A 15,411-nucleotide genomic window follows, 5' to 3' on the forward strand; every position below is an offset into this window, starting at 1 on the left:
TCTAGGCATCAAGAGGTTAATAAGACCACAGAGGTTTAGGCTGCTAACAGTGCATTAATTACCTATTGTTTCACGAGTTTACATATCCTGTGTTCATTCTCTGCTACTACTTCACTATTTATTACCATAAATTGACATTAAAAATTGCTGGAGCTCAAAACTAAGGTTATAAAAATATTTTTTCTTGATACTGAAATTTATTCTAAATATTTTAGAACTTTTCCTTGTTTTATTGAGTCTTATTGGTGATTTGACGTAACTGATGCCTTTGACCTCAGAGTAACTCTGAGTTGCACAAATAATAGTATTATGACATTCTCTCTTGTTATTATATATAACATTACTACCTGATTATAACATGACCTGATATAAGGTATCTTTAAGAGAAAAATAGTTCTTCCTGCTTGATTTTTTACCTTAATTTAGGTTCTTATTTCTTGTTTGGACTACTGGAAAAGTATCTTAATGGGTTTTCTGCCTCAGGTTTTACTCTGCTTCCTCTAAGCTACCTTCTGCAGTGGTACCAGACTCCTTTAAATAATGAAACGTGGTTATGAAGCTTCAAGTCCCTTCACTGATTTTCACTGCCTACAAACAATGGTTTGAACTCTCTAAGTGTGACCCTCCATCATGTGACCCCTTGCTATTTCCAGAGTCTTTTCTCCATCTTTAGCCATGTGCTTTTCTGCAGTTCATGATAAATCCTGACAAGGAAAACTTCCCTGCTTTTATTCATTCTGAATCTACTGTTCTCTTTCTCCTCTGTCTACCCAGCTGCTTTCTGTGTATCTTTCAAGATTTGGCCCAAGTTGTTGTTCCTCTCTGAAACTTGCCCTGACTCTCACTCAGGCAGAATTAGATCATCCAAACACCTATATCACGCTGCTGTGACAGAATTCATCACAGTGTAGTGCAGTCACTGGCTTACTTGGCAGTTTTCTGCTGGACCATGAGCTTTTTCAGGACTTTCTTTTTTATCATCAGCAGTAGCAGTCTAGGCTGGAAAAGAAAATAGCAACACACTCCAGTATTCTTGCCTGGTAAATCCCACGGACAAGACGAGCCTGGCAGGCTACAGTTCATGGGGTCACAAAGTATAGCACATGACTTAGTGACTAAACAGCAAACAGCAGCATTCTAGGCATTCATATGTTTGCTGACTTCATTAAAGAATAAATGATTGTATCTTGAGGTTTGATCAGGCCCAGTTGCTCTAACTTTTCCTGTAATCTTAAGAAATTCACTTATTCCTTTATCATCTGTAAGACAAGGCTACTGATAAAATTATCAAGACACCTGGTAGATATTAAATGTGACACAAATTCTAAGACCGCTTTCTTGTTAAAGAAAAATCTATCTATAACTTACTTTTCTTTAGCTTTTCTTATATTCATCCATTTCATAGTCTTATTTAATCTGTTATCTGTGCTCCCCATTATATTTCCTACTTTCATTAAGATGTTTGCCAAAATTCGTTGAGATGTACGCCACTTGATTTCTAAATCATGTGTTAATATATACAGATTTACCTGGCTGTTTCCAAGAAACAGTCTCTACTTATCCATGTATTTATTGATTGGTTCACTTATACAAACAACTCTTACAGTCACTGTTCAACAAGTTACAGTGTGTGCCTTCTGGGTCCTTTGAGATGCTTAATTGACATGCATGCTCTGTCCACATTGTACAGATGCAAAAAGAACTACCTTGTTAATCCTCCTTCTCCAGGATTCCCACAGCAGTCCTCCTGCTGAATCTCTGGTGAGACTTTTGACCTGCGTGGATGACAAGTCAGACCAACTCTTACCCTGAATCATTTTAGCTCCTATGTTCACAAGCTGATTCCCCTAAATTTATTCCTTTGGCAGTAAAAATTTCACAGAGGTGTTGTACTTTGTGCTTTGACCACATACATAAGCTTTTGCTAACTAGTGGGAACAGTTTACTAGAGATATAACTGCTACCTCAGAAAGATGATTTGTGTCAACACGGATCAGAACACAAAATTTATACTAGGTAATTCAGCCTTTTCTCTGCTGAGACAAAGATCTACACTGAACATTTTTCCAACCCACATTGACTGATAGAGCCAGAGGGTCACATGTTTGGGCTTTCCAGGCGGTGCTGGTGATAAAGAATCCACCTGCCAATGCAGGAGACGCAGGAGACGTGGGTTCGATCCCTGAGTTGGGAAGATCCCTGGAGTAGGAAAGCGCACCCCACTCCAGTATTCTTGCCTGGAAAATTCCACGGAGAGAGGAGCCTGGTGGGCTACAGTCCATGGAGCCTCAAAGAGTTGACAGGACTGAGCTCACAGCTGAGACGACACTCACAGCCACACGTTTATTTGCACTGTATTGGTGCTCAGTTTGTATATTCCTGTAAGTGCTCTATAGTCTGATTTCAGGCAGTTTTCAAATGAATGTTTGCTGCTACCCTTCAGGTTTCCATTTTCCAATTTATTTTTGTTTTCATCTTTCCTTTATATTTTGTCCTTCCCCTTAACTGTAGCTCATCCCAGTCTTCTAGAATATATATCAGAACACAGAGATAGGGGAGAAATACTGACAGTGGAAGAATATTGACCTTTTTTAGAATTGATTAAACTCTCTGCCAAGCTACAGAAGGCCTCATAGGTCACAGTTTTAAGATATTACATTCCAACCCATTGCAACACATGTATTTGATTACCAGAAAGATCATCTGTCCCTGGCCATTAACTAAGTTTATTTCAGCCAGTATTTGATATAGCAGTATGGAACAGAATAATCTAGTTTGTCCTTTCAGTGTTTTTGAATGGTCCTTAATGTTATAAGTAGCTTCTTTTATACTTTAAACAACTGGCTGCTATCTATTCAGAGGCTAATATAAATAGGAGTGAGAAGTGTAATACTTGGGGGAGAGGCAAAGATTTGTCTCCAGCCCTTCTAAAACTGGGCATCTGTATGTATAAAAAAAAGAGATGCATTTTTTAGCTTTTGATTTGAATATTTGGCTAAGTAGATTTTTGTCTGACCTTTCCCAAAGTGTCTCTTTTATCCTCCTCTCCTTATCAAAACCATTTTATAAAGGAAATTGAACTAAGCAGTTTAGAGGAGGGAGGAAGCCCCCACTCGGGTGAAGTAGAGAATAGCTTAGGTATAAATTACAGATTGTTATCTCACAATCCTTTCCCATTTTTCTTAAAACCTTAGTTTCTTCCTTTTCAAAAGTAGAGGGTCCCCTGTTAAGTCATAGAGCTGTGGAGACCGAAGAGGTGGTCTGAGTTCATCTCCATGTTCTGCATATGAGTATCCTGAACTCATTTCAGATCGATGGGTCTTGTTTTCTAGTTTTAGAATTTAAAAAAGAGAAGCCTGAGATACTCATTGAATATTAGCCTTTACTATTAAGACATTTTTCTGCCATGAATAAACCTACCTGTGTAATGACTATAATATTTTCCAGAATATTGTTAATCTAAGGTGACCCAAAATCCTTTTAAATTTTAATCTTTTAAAGAAGATATTTATTTCTAACATGTACTATTTTCCAAATAATATTTGGATTATTCAGTTGTAGTCCAATGTTACATTTTTTAGGATATTCTAGGGCTGAGTAATTATTTTTTAATTAATTATTTGGAGGATAATTACTTTACAGTACTGTAATGGCCTTTGCCATATAACAACATGAACTGGCCATAGGCATACACGTGTCCCCTCCCTTCTGAGCCCTCCTCCCACGTCCACCCCATCCCTCCTGGTTTTCACAGAGCAAAGGAGACACAGACATAAAGAACAGACTTTTGGACACGGTGGGAGAAGGAAAGAGTGGGATGATTTGAGAGAATAGCACTGAAAAGTATACATTACCATATGTAAAATAGATAGCCAGTGGGTGATGTATGATGAGTCATTACTTTAAATCTTTATTCTCATTAGATAGTAGTGCAGATGCAAACCATGAAGAGGATCACATCAGGTATCTGCTAGCCTTGGAAATTCTTTCAGAAATTGCTTCAAAAACTCTTGAGAGTATCCATTTTGGGGAAGTTTTCTTTATTATAAAAATAAAATATGAAGGGTGGTGGTTAGCAAAGGGTGTATGCTTTGTTTATTTAACTGGGGTTGTACTAAAATTGGGAGAAGGCAATGGCACCCCACTCCAGTACTGTTGCCTGGAAAATCCCATGGATGGAGGAGCCTGGTAGGCTTCAGTCCATGGGGTCACTAAGAGTCAGACACGACTAGCGACTTCACTTTCACTTTCCACTTTCATGTATTGGCGAAGGAAATGGCAACCCACTCCAGTGTTCTTGCCTGGAGAATCCCATGGACGGAGAAGCCTGGTAGGCTGCAGTCCATGGAGTCGCAGAGTCGGACACGACTGAAGCGACTTAGCAGCAGTAGCAGCAGCAGTACTAAAATTAGAACTTATCCTTCATGCTATAGTTGGAGCCAGTTCCTTTTCATCTTTTTTTTTTTTTTGTGGTCCTTAAAGCATAGCTAGTCATCATCTTCTGTGTGAAAAGCCTTTGTATCATTGGTATCCAGGTGGTAGAATGCAGCAAAGGATCGGTCCATGTGTGGACTATTCAGCTGTGTTGTGGCCACTCACTAAACTCCAAATCTTAGGCATATATCACCCAAATGCTTGGTACCGTTTGATCACAAAAGAGATCATACAGGAGAATATATGCCAACTGGTATGAATCTCTTGCATTTTAAACCGAAGCCTAGTGTGCTGTGCTTAGTCACTCAGTCGTGTCCGACTCTTTGCAACCCCATGGACTGTAGCCTGCCAGGCTCCTCTGTCCATGGGGATTCTCCAGGCAAGAATACTGGAGTGGGTAGCCAGCCCTTCTCCAGGGGAACTTCCCAACCCAGGAATCGAACCCAGGATCTCCTGCACTGCAGTGGATTCTCTATCACCTGAGCTACCCAGGAAGCCCTAAAAACCTAGTACAGTGCATAGGGAATAGTTAAGGTCAGTAATCAATGAAGCTCATTTCCTTTTTTTTTTTCTTTCTTGTGTACCAAGTTGCTCGCTAAATCATGTTTGATGATTATGATCATGTTTTGATCATGTTTTCTCTTTTGTTGATGATCATGTTTTCTCTTTTGTAATATAGTCACAGATGCTCTTTATTTTTAAGTAAATATATTTTAAAGTTTGGTGCATCTTTGGACCAAGCTGAAAGTGTTTTCTAAATGATTATGTAATTAATTTTGAATACCTGAATTGTTACCATGTGGTCTTCAATAAACCTTTAATTAGCCTTAATATTGTACTGAGAATGGAAGGAAGAGATATTCAAAGAGAATTACTTGTACATGACCCAATCTCAGCTCTTTAGAAAATGTCATCCAAATGATCTTTTCTCCAAAATATCATATAGTGATATCAAAGAGAATATTATACAGAGCAGAATCAAAAACTTTGCCAGAGGCAACATAGAAAATTTTTCTTTTATACCATTAATTTTCAGTGACGCTATAGAAAGGAATTAAATCATTTGCCATGATTTGTTGAAATTATTTATGCCTCTCTGTGCATACCATCTCTAAATAGGACTTCATAGTATAAGTGGCATTTTGCCTGGAGACCCACTCACTTAGGTTTTCTTGACTATGATTGCTGTTTAAAATCTCTGATTACTGCCTAATATGCTTTTCTTTTTTTTCTCCGTAGGTCAGTAAAATTGTGTCAAATGTTCCCCAGTTGGAGTTTCTAAACCTGAGTTCCAACCCTCTGAATTTATCAGTTTTAGAAAGAACATGTGCTGGGTCCTTCTCTGGGGTTCGAAAACTTGTCCTCAACAACAGCAAAGCTTCTTGGGAGACAGTCCACACGATACTGCAGGAGTTACCAGAGTAAGCCCAAACGGCATGATGGAGAGGGAGCTATGTTGCCGTCTGTGTTAGTACCTAGAATTACTGCTGGCCTCCCACCTCAGAAATACTAGAACTGCAGATTGAATGGAGAATGAGGTTAGAAAAATGAAGTAATTAAATGAGGGTGTGAGGGTAATCTAGTAGCATTTTCCCTGGAATACTTGTAAGTGTGGAGTAGCACCAAGACATAGGATATATCATCCTTTGGCTAGAAAATATCCCTGAGAAGCACTTATCATTTTAAGATCAACTCAGCCTTTCTCCATTTTAATCTTCTGATTACCTGATTCCAGAATTTTGCCTTAGCCCTTTTCTTTGGGAGGAAAGAATCATAGTGTCTCTAAAATATATTAATGCTCAGATGATTAAGTAAGTGCCTAGCTGGCATGATGGGAAAATGGACCTCATATTCTTTTCAATAATGTAAGCAGGAAATTATACTTCTGTTTGTCAGTTTAGAAATGTTTTGTTATGTTTTGTTTATATCTATCTTTGTATATGCACATAAATATTCAAAGGAAATAGTTTAAAGAAATATATGAAGCTGTAGTCTCCTTGATTGTCTAAATACGGAAATTATTAAAGCCTTTCAGAGTCTGGTCTCAACTCACTTATTCCATCTTAGTTTCTCACTCTCCCTCTAATGAGATTGATTTTCTCACTGCATGCAACATTTAGCATAGCATGGAATGAGCTTTAAATCACAGTTCCACTTCCTAAACATATGACCTTTGATAAGCTTATTAATCTCTTGTCTATAAAGTGGGCATAATTAAAATTTCAGAAGTGGAAGTGTGGTATATAAAGCACCTGCACAGGACCTGACACAGGGTAGGAATTCAATAAATGATAACTATTATTTCTATTTCTAAACACTGTTCATGTTGTTTCTAGAATTTTCTTTTATCTCCTCTCAATTTACCCAACTCTGCCCCTTCTTCAAGGCCATGCATCCTTTCCTGGCTGTTCCAACTACAATTTCAATTCCATTCCTATATGAAGTGGCATTGCACTTACAGTGCTGCTTCATTGAGCATTTATTTATTTAAGCATACAATTACTTTAGTACTGGGTTGTATCATTCTCTGCTCTTTTATGTACTTTAGTCGTCTTCCCAACTGTATTTTAAACTTCAGAAAGACATCTTTCTATTTGTTCTGCTATACGTAGCAGAGTCTCATACGTAGTAGAAGCTTATTTACTGAGTGACTAAAAATAGGTGCAAAGTAGAAACTTAACTGCTTTAAACAATGAAATATTTCCTTTTTTCTCTGCAGTTTGGAAGAACTCTTCCTGTGCCTTAATGACTATGAAACAGTGTCTTGTCCTTCTATTTGCTGTCATTCTCTTAAGCTACTACATATAACAGACAATAACCTCCAAGACTGGACTGAAATACGCAAGTTAGGAGTTATGTTTCCCTCACTGGATACCCTTGTCCTGGCCAACAACCATTTGAACGCTATCGAGGAGCCTGATGATTCATTGGCCAGGTTGTTTCCTAATCTGCGATCCATCAGCCTCCACAAGTCAGGTGAGGGACATGCTTGTTCTTATTCTACATGCAAACTGATCTGCATTTATGCATGAAATACAGTGAAAGTGTATTTCTTTCCATCATAGCTCTGCCTTCTTACAGGATGATTTTACAGAGTGACATGTAGATGCCTATTGATAAGTTTAAGGCATTCATTTTTATAAATGCTCTGGTAAATATCAATATTTATCAAATATTCACTTGGCAGAGTATTATATTAGTTATTAATATTTTATATATTAAAGGGGCCATGCTATGAAAGAAGTGAAATTGATGAATTGGGTAGTAAAAAGAAGGCTGCTGCTGCTGCTGCTGCTAAGTCGCTTCAGTCGTGTCCGACTCTGTGCGACCCCATAGACGGCAGCCCACCAGGCTCCCCGTCCCTGGGATTCTCCAGGCAAGAACACTGGAGTGGGTTGCCATTTCCTTCTCCAATGCATGAAAGTGAAAGTGAAGTCGCTCAGTTGTGTCCAACTCTAGCGACCCCATGGACTGCAGCCCACCAGGCTCTTACGTCCGTGGGATTTTCCAGGCAAGAGTACTGGAGTGGGGTGCCATCGCCTTCTCCGAAAAAGAAGGGTAAAAAAGTACAAAAAGTTACAAACAAGATGGTTTTGTCTGGATTTAGGTTAAGGAATTCCCAGTCCTTTCAAATTCTCACTTATCTTTTCTAGTATTTACATATAATTGATTATCAATTTGTTGCTATTTGATTCTGCATATAACAGGAATGAATATTTTAGCCTAATTTTAAAAATGAGTAAATTTTATTATTTGGAATCTTAATATTCACAGCAAAACTGAGCAGAGAGTACATAGAGTTCCCATATACTCCCTGCCCCTACTCATGCAAAACCTCCCCTTCTATCAACCTCCCAGCACCAAAGTGATAACATTCAGTTTACCTACATTGACATCATCCAAAGTCCAGAGTTTGCACTCTTGGTGTTGTTCATTGTGTGGGTTTGGACAAATGTATAGTGACACACATCTACCATTGTAGTATTGCACACCTTAGTTTACTGCCCTAACTAGCCTCTGTTCTCTGCCTGTTCATCCCTTCTGCCTCCCTAATCCCTGGCAACCACTGATGTTTTTGCTGCCTCCATACTTTTGCCTCTTCCAGAATGTCACATGGTTGGAATCATACAGTGTGTAGCCTTTTCAGATTGGCTTCTTTAACTGAGTAATTCACTTCTTTCTCTTAGTTTAAATTCCCTCATGTCTTTTCATGATAGCTCATTTCATTTTTAGTGGTAAATAATACTCCATTATCTGGATGTACCACAGTTTATTTATCTGCTCACAGACTGAAGAATATCTTGGTTTCTTCCACATTTTGGCTTAATTAATAAAGCTGCAAACCTCCATGTGTAGGTTTTTGTGTGGACATGTTTTCAATTAATTTGGGTGAATAACAGCACAGTCGCTAGATCATATAGTAAGAGTATGTGTAGTTTTGTAAGAAGTTACTAAACTCTCTTCTAAAGTGGCTATACCATTTGCATTGCACCAGTAATGAATGAGAGTTCTTGTTGCTCCACATCTTTTGTCAACATTTGGTTCTGTGAGTGTTTTGGCTTCTGGCCATTCTAGCAGGTTTATAGTGGTATCTCATTGTTTTAATTTGCATTTTCCTGATGGCATATGGTATAGAACATCTCGTATGCTTACTTGCTGTCTGTATTTCTTTGCTGAGATGTCTGTTCAGGTTTTCTGCCCATTTTTTAATCAGATTGTTACTTTTCCTATTGTTGAGTTTTAGGAGTTCTTTGTATATTTTGCATAACAATCCTTTATCCATGTGCCTTTAGCAAATATATTCTCCTAGTCTGTGGATTTTCTTCCCATTCTCTTGGCATTGTCTTTCTGCCTTTTTTTTTTTTTTTTTAAGAAACCAACTATATAAGGAAAAATAATTCTGACCTGTAACTGAAAAACCACACAGTTTATTTCACCATGGAGATTTTAAGGGTGGGAATTAAGTCTTAAAAACAAGTGATTATGTAAAGTTTAAAAATAAAATTAAAAAAAAAAAGTAAAAAAAAAAAAAACAAGTGATTATAAAGCAATTGTCCTCCAATTAAAATTTTTTAAAAAACAAGTGATTTGCATAAGGAAACTGTTTATTTCACAACTGACACTGCTTGAGCTAACTCCATTCTTCCTCCTAGATAGAATGCTGTTCTGAAGAGGACAGCAGTGACCTGGGTTGGTTATGCACCAGTTTATTGCTCCTCTGCCTTTACCTTGCTGAAGGCTGATAGAAATAGGAAGGGAAGAAAGGGACTACGTTGTTCTCTGCAATGGATTTAATTAACGTGTTGTAAAACTGAGCAGGAGTATTTTTCCTGCCAGTGCCAAGTAAAGACTTGGATGCTACATTTGTTCACAGCCATAGGAAGAGTTTCCTTTTAAGACTGACCAGTCTTAATTTGTTGCCTATTTTCCTGCCCAAGGGGTTCAAGTTTTTTGTATCTCAATTTGTTTGTTTTAAATTTTGAATGTGTTTTCCCTATCCCCAAGATGGAGATAGTCAAAAGATAATGTTTAGTTTCTGGTTCTGTGGACCTTGCCCATTTTAGTACTTGTTAAGTAAAAATTTAGTCTAGCAGTATCCACTCTTAGATTCTGTGAGTCTGTATTTGATGAAAGAGTTGATCACATCACTTTTAAAATTTTGTAATCATGACATCCATACTGCTTATTAAACCACTGGTGGTCGCCTTTACCAGCCTTTTGGGTAGAGAATCAGTAGATGAGTGAATGTTGGAGAGTAAAGGGGATCCTTGAACACTGGGGTCACAGAGAAAGGAGAGGCTGCAGGGGAGTTTTATGGTGTTTTATTGGAAACAGTGTCAGACTTTATTTTTCTGGGCTCCAAAATCACGGCAGATGGTGACTGCAGCCATGAAATTAAAAGACGCTTACTCCTTGGAAGGAAAGTTATGACCAACCTAGATAGCATATAAAAAGCAGAGACATTACTTTGCCAACAAAGGTTCATCTAGTCAAGGCTATGGTTTTTCCTGTGGTCGTGTGTGGATGTGAGAGTTGGACTGTGAAGAAGGCTGAGCACTGAAGAATTGATGCTTTCTAGTCTTTCCTTGAATAAAAAAAAATTTCAGGATCTAGAACTAGCTTTTGTGATCATTTTAGCATTTCAGAACTTATTAATGGAAATAATTTGTTTAGTGATGTTTATCTTCTCATTTGTATGCTTTTCTGGATTTACTTAAACAATATATTTCTCAAATTAGGTTTGCAGTCCTGGGAAGACATTGACAAACTAAACTCATTCCCTAAACTTGAAGAAGTGAGGTTGTTAGGAATTCCTCTTCTGCAGCCATACACTACTGAGGAGCGAAGGAAGTTGGTAATAGCCAGGTCTGTTGTCCTGATTATTTTGCTTTCTTTCCTCAGTGCTTTGTTGTTTCATTAAGGGAATATGCACTATTGGAAGGTGGGAGGAAGTACACTGTGTGTTTATCCATCTCTAGAACAGACTGTGCTTAAAGCTTCTGCACCTCCAAATTCTAGAAGAAAAGGAACGTAATATGATACGAAAAATGTGAAATATAATTCATCTGCCAAGACCACTGAAAATTTCCTCACAAGTCTATTCCAGTTTTATACTTTTTGATATTTACAATATTTGAAATCTTGTTTTGGGTCATGAGGAAAAAGTAAGTACATTTGGGAATTGATTCCTTGTTTTCTCTGTTAACATAGAAGTCATTTACAGTGTAAATCCCTGGAAATTGGGCTGTTTCATTAGTGTAAAACTCAAGAGAGCAGTATCTGTGGTTTTTTCTTCCATTTAGATTGACCTAAACTTGACCACCACCTTGTTACCTTCTTCCTCCAGCTGTCCTGCCTTTCATGTCTCAGCCTCTGCCTCCCTCAGACTCCTGAAATGTCCCGTGAGGGTTTATTTTTGTATGTATGTGTCTTTAACAGCATTGAGGTTTGGCTAAGATGTAAAGGGCTGTGGAGCTTTGCTCTGTTCTCTCGTGTGTATACATAGTAGTTTAATAGGGGAACAGTAATCTTGAAGAGTCCCTAAAGAAGAGTGATTCTGTAAACTGCTTTGGTCTTTCTGACCAGCTCATGTCTAGCAGGTCTTTACTGCTTTCCAGTTGTTGACGTACACGTTAGTATCCTACCGAGGAAATAAATTTCAGCCTATTTTTCTTCTAAGAAGAGTAAGTCTTGCATACCTTATGCTTTGTTTTCTTTACACAATTCTTTTGTAAATACAATAAATGAATTCCTGAACTATGTGAGCAAATTGTACTGACTGCTCTGTAGACCTGTGCTGTTCAGTATGGCCCCATCAAGCCATGTGTGACTTTGGAACACTTGAAATTATGGCTAGTCTGAATTGAAATGTACTATAAATGAAAAAACACATACTAGATTTCAAACACTTTATATGAACAAAAAGAACGTGAAGTACCTTAGTTACTTAGTGTTGATTATAGGTTGAAATATAGCCTAATATGTAGTATTAAATTAGATTAAATATAATGTAGTATTAAAATTAAGCTCATTTGTTTACTTTTTACTTTTTAAAATGTGGATACTAGAGAATTTAAATTACATGTGTGGGTTGCATCATATTTAAGTTTGGACAGTACTGTATAGAATCTTATTTTGAAAGGTGAGGTATGGTTATAAAAGGTCAGTGTTACTTCCAAAAACGCAACTTTAGAGAAATTTTTGGTCTGTTTGTTTTCTATCACGTTAGTTCATGTAAGTAGCTGTGCACAAGCGGAGCCGCATCAAATGCATCCTTTCAAGAGAATAAGACTGGGCCTCAAGCCAATCATTATATTGTATCTTTTGCTTTTCATTTATAGATTGCCGTCCGTCTCCAAACTTAATGGCAGTGTTGTTACTGATGGTGAGCGAGAAGACTCCGAGAGATTTTTTATCCGTTACTATGTGGATGTCCCACAGGAAGAAGTGCCATTCAGGTAAAAACCCCTCATCAGCTTAGCAACACTTTAGCAAGTATTGAGGCAACTTAAGAACTATTGCTTTAAAGCAAAATCTACTGACTTGTTATTGGACCCTCTTAGAATAAAAAGCAAACCTGTTTTATGTTATTCTCCATAGTGGATTTTTTCTAGCCTTGCACTTGTATTAAGAATGTTTGGGTAAGTATTTGACTGCTTCCAGTAGTTCCCACTCCATCTTCCATATCATCGATTCCTTTTTGTTCCTTTCTTCCAGGAGCACATTTTCACCCACCCCCAAAACTGGTCTTTTTTTTCACATTGCATCTGCTTTTAAGCTCTACTATGTTCTGCAGTTTGGAAGGCTTGGCAAATGTACATGAGGTTTAGTGATTATGAGAAAGGGACTAGAAAATAGACTCCTTAAATAGGAAATATTAAAGAAATGAGGATGTTGAGTCGGAAGAGAAATGCTGAGGCCTGCATATGAAGGGTTAATATGAAGTTGTTCGGTGAGAAACTAATATTCTATAAATGTAAAGAAAATGTAGCAGATATTATATAGGTAAACATAAAGGGGAAAAAACTCCCTAAACAGATTTCTGGGTATTGGAAACTAGAATCAGTTACCCCAAAAGTTATTCTTTTCTTAGAGTTTAAGAATAGCATTCAACAGGAGGCGTTTCAGACAAGATGCAACTTAAGGTTGAACGTGAGTCAAACCACATTCTGTTTACAAATTTCAGTGATTCTAATTCATTCCTGGCATCTGGCACATAACACTCAGTCGTGTCCAACTCTCTGTGACGGCCTGGACTGTAGCTTGCCAGGCTTCTCTGTTCATGGGATTCTTCAGGCAAGAAATCTGGAGTAGGTTGCCATTCCCTTCTCCAGAGAATCATCTCGACCCAGAGATCGAACCCAGGTCTCCTGCATTGCAGGCAGATTCTTTACCATTTGAGTTACAAGGAAGTCCTAATTCATTCCTACTGAACATTTTTTTCCCCAGAGTTCTCTGTTATTTACAGACTTTAAGAGAGTTTCCATACTGTAAGGCTGAACCAGGGCTGTGAAAGAGATTTGTGCTATTAGCAGTAGAATTTTAATGCTTAAATGTTTAAAATGTTAGACAATTAAGTAAGGACTTTGAAGGTAAACTTTTAAAATTAGCTAAGAACAGCTAGTTAGGAAGAAATACAGCTATGCCTTTAGCACAACCCAGAAATATTAAGTTAAACCATGTAAAAAAACATTTTAGGTTAATAAAACTATAGTCTGATATCTATAGTTTCATTTGATTCAATCTAATGTATTATTAGAAGAAGTAAATATTCTGGCTTTAAGCGTAAGTCTGTCATGACAGGTTACTAAACTTCCAGTCTGCTACAGGAAGTAGTATATATATGGCAGTAAATTGTTTCTGTCCCTGATGGCGTAATTTTCCTAAAGTGCTTTTATGCCTCTGTAGTAATCAGTATCTTGAATGCATGTCATAGAAATCATCTTTATCAAGGGGAGGACTTTATTGGAAGGATATTGAGAAACTAAAAGAATTGCTAGATGGTCTAGAGAACCCGGTTTAGACAGGAAGGAAAGCAAGGATAGCCAAGCTTTCCTCTTACAGTCCTCTTTATAGATTTCTGTTGGCACACTGCGCTGGACTTTACCACTGAACACCTGCAGCAGTGTCATGCACTTTTGATTTCCCCATTAGCACTGAAAATCATTTGTTACTGACCTTTGCTTCATTCCCTCAGTTCAGACCTTGCATCTGACCGGCTGATTGGCTGGTTTAAGGCGTGTACCCACACTCTGTCTCCCCAGAGATAAGGAGCGGGCTTATCTGTTCCTTTTTGGCTTCTGCAGTGAGCAGTGATAATCTTGCTTCCCCTAATCTTGGGACTTCTTCCCATGTAGGAGCAATTCAGCGGAAAGAACATTTACTATAGTCTGACACAGAGATTACTTTGATTAACATCTAGATATATACCTTTTCTTTGAAGTTATGTATTAAATATTTCTTTTCTTACCTACCCTAATAAATTTCTTATACAAATGAAAACACATTTCTTTTTCCTTGTAATGAGATAACCTATTCCAATCCTACATAGACTGTGATCAATTACCTACTACCAAAGATTTATGCAGTCAAGCTATTTTAGTTACCACTCTGGCCTTGTTGCCTTTTTTATAATTATGCCTCTTTTCTCACTAGTAGTAATTAGTTACAGTTACTAGTAGTAGCTTGATGCTACCGCCTGGTCTCTTCCTTCCTTCCTGATGTTGAAATATTGAAATGGGCAACCAGATTTCAGTGTCTCCCACCAGCATCCCTGGCCTATGAAATGTTTTCCAAGGATGTGTGTGCTCTGCTCATGAATGTATTTTGCAAGGCCTTGGGGAAGACAGTATCTCTCGGTCTTTGTAGGGTCCATGGCTGGAGAATGGGTGAAGTGATACAGGGTGACAGTAATTTCCTTCATCCCTGTGTCTTGAAGTTTCTGAATTCCTCCTTCCACATTAGCTCAAAGAATTTGTGACATTTCAACTTGTTTTAGCATAGACCACCACCATTGAGTCCAATTTTCAGTCAGCCAGCTTAGAACCACTCTAAATGATTCTAAACCATTGAAGCTAGCCGCTAGGTTTTTTAAAATTCAGAACCTTTGGTAATATACCTACACAAAATCAGCCAGATCTAGAATTGCTTTTTTTCGCCTTGGTTAACACAACTTATTTTTTATATTCCCTATATTCATTTCCCATATGTTTGTCCATATAAATGACTACAGACTTGTAAATGTTTTGATGGTTTTGTAAATGATCCCACAGACAATGCTGTGATTGATGGTGGTACGGTAGAGTATGTCTGTGGAGGGAGGAGGCAAATGGGGAATTAGTTTACACTTGCAAGGTAATTCCCTCAGGCAAGGGGATTTTACTGCCTTTTCAAGCCACAGAGGAACAGTCTTGTTGGACCCAGTGAGGATTTAGGGATTCAGGATATTCCCAAGTCCTCAGACTCCTTCCTTATATA

The 15,411-nt window shown here is 37.9% G+C and overlaps 1 protein-coding gene across 19 annotated transcripts in view; it reads left to right on the top strand.

Annotated features, from left to right (window-relative positions):
* TBCEL (tubulin folding cofactor E like) overlaps window positions 1-15,411 on the top strand; it is a 66,938-nt gene that overhangs the window by 22,944 nt on the left and 28,583 nt on the right. For 4 of the 19 annotated variants that reach the window (XM_086338326.1, XM_086338325.1, XM_086338323.1 and 1 more), the window contains 4 exons: window positions 5,674-5,855; window positions 7,154-7,410; window positions 10,674-10,800; window positions 12,276-12,392. In XM_086338326.1, the coding sequence (XP_086194452.1) occupies window positions 5,674-5,855; window positions 7,154-7,410; window positions 10,674-10,800; window positions 12,276-12,392 (683 nt within the window). Of the gene's footprint in view, window positions 1-5,673; window positions 5,973-7,153; window positions 7,411-10,673; window positions 10,801-12,275; window positions 12,393-15,411 lie in introns of all 19 variants that reach the window. The other 15 variants (XM_086338341.1, XM_086338340.1, XM_086338343.1 and 12 more) reach the window with 5 other exon arrangements.

Source organism: Bos grunniens, chromosome 15, assembly GCF_055505025.1.
Source record: "Bos grunniens cultivar Pamir isolate PY7600 chromosome 15, Bosgru_T2T1.0, whole genome shotgun sequence".
NCBI lineage: Eukaryota > Metazoa > Chordata > Mammalia > Artiodactyla > Bovidae > Bos > Bos grunniens.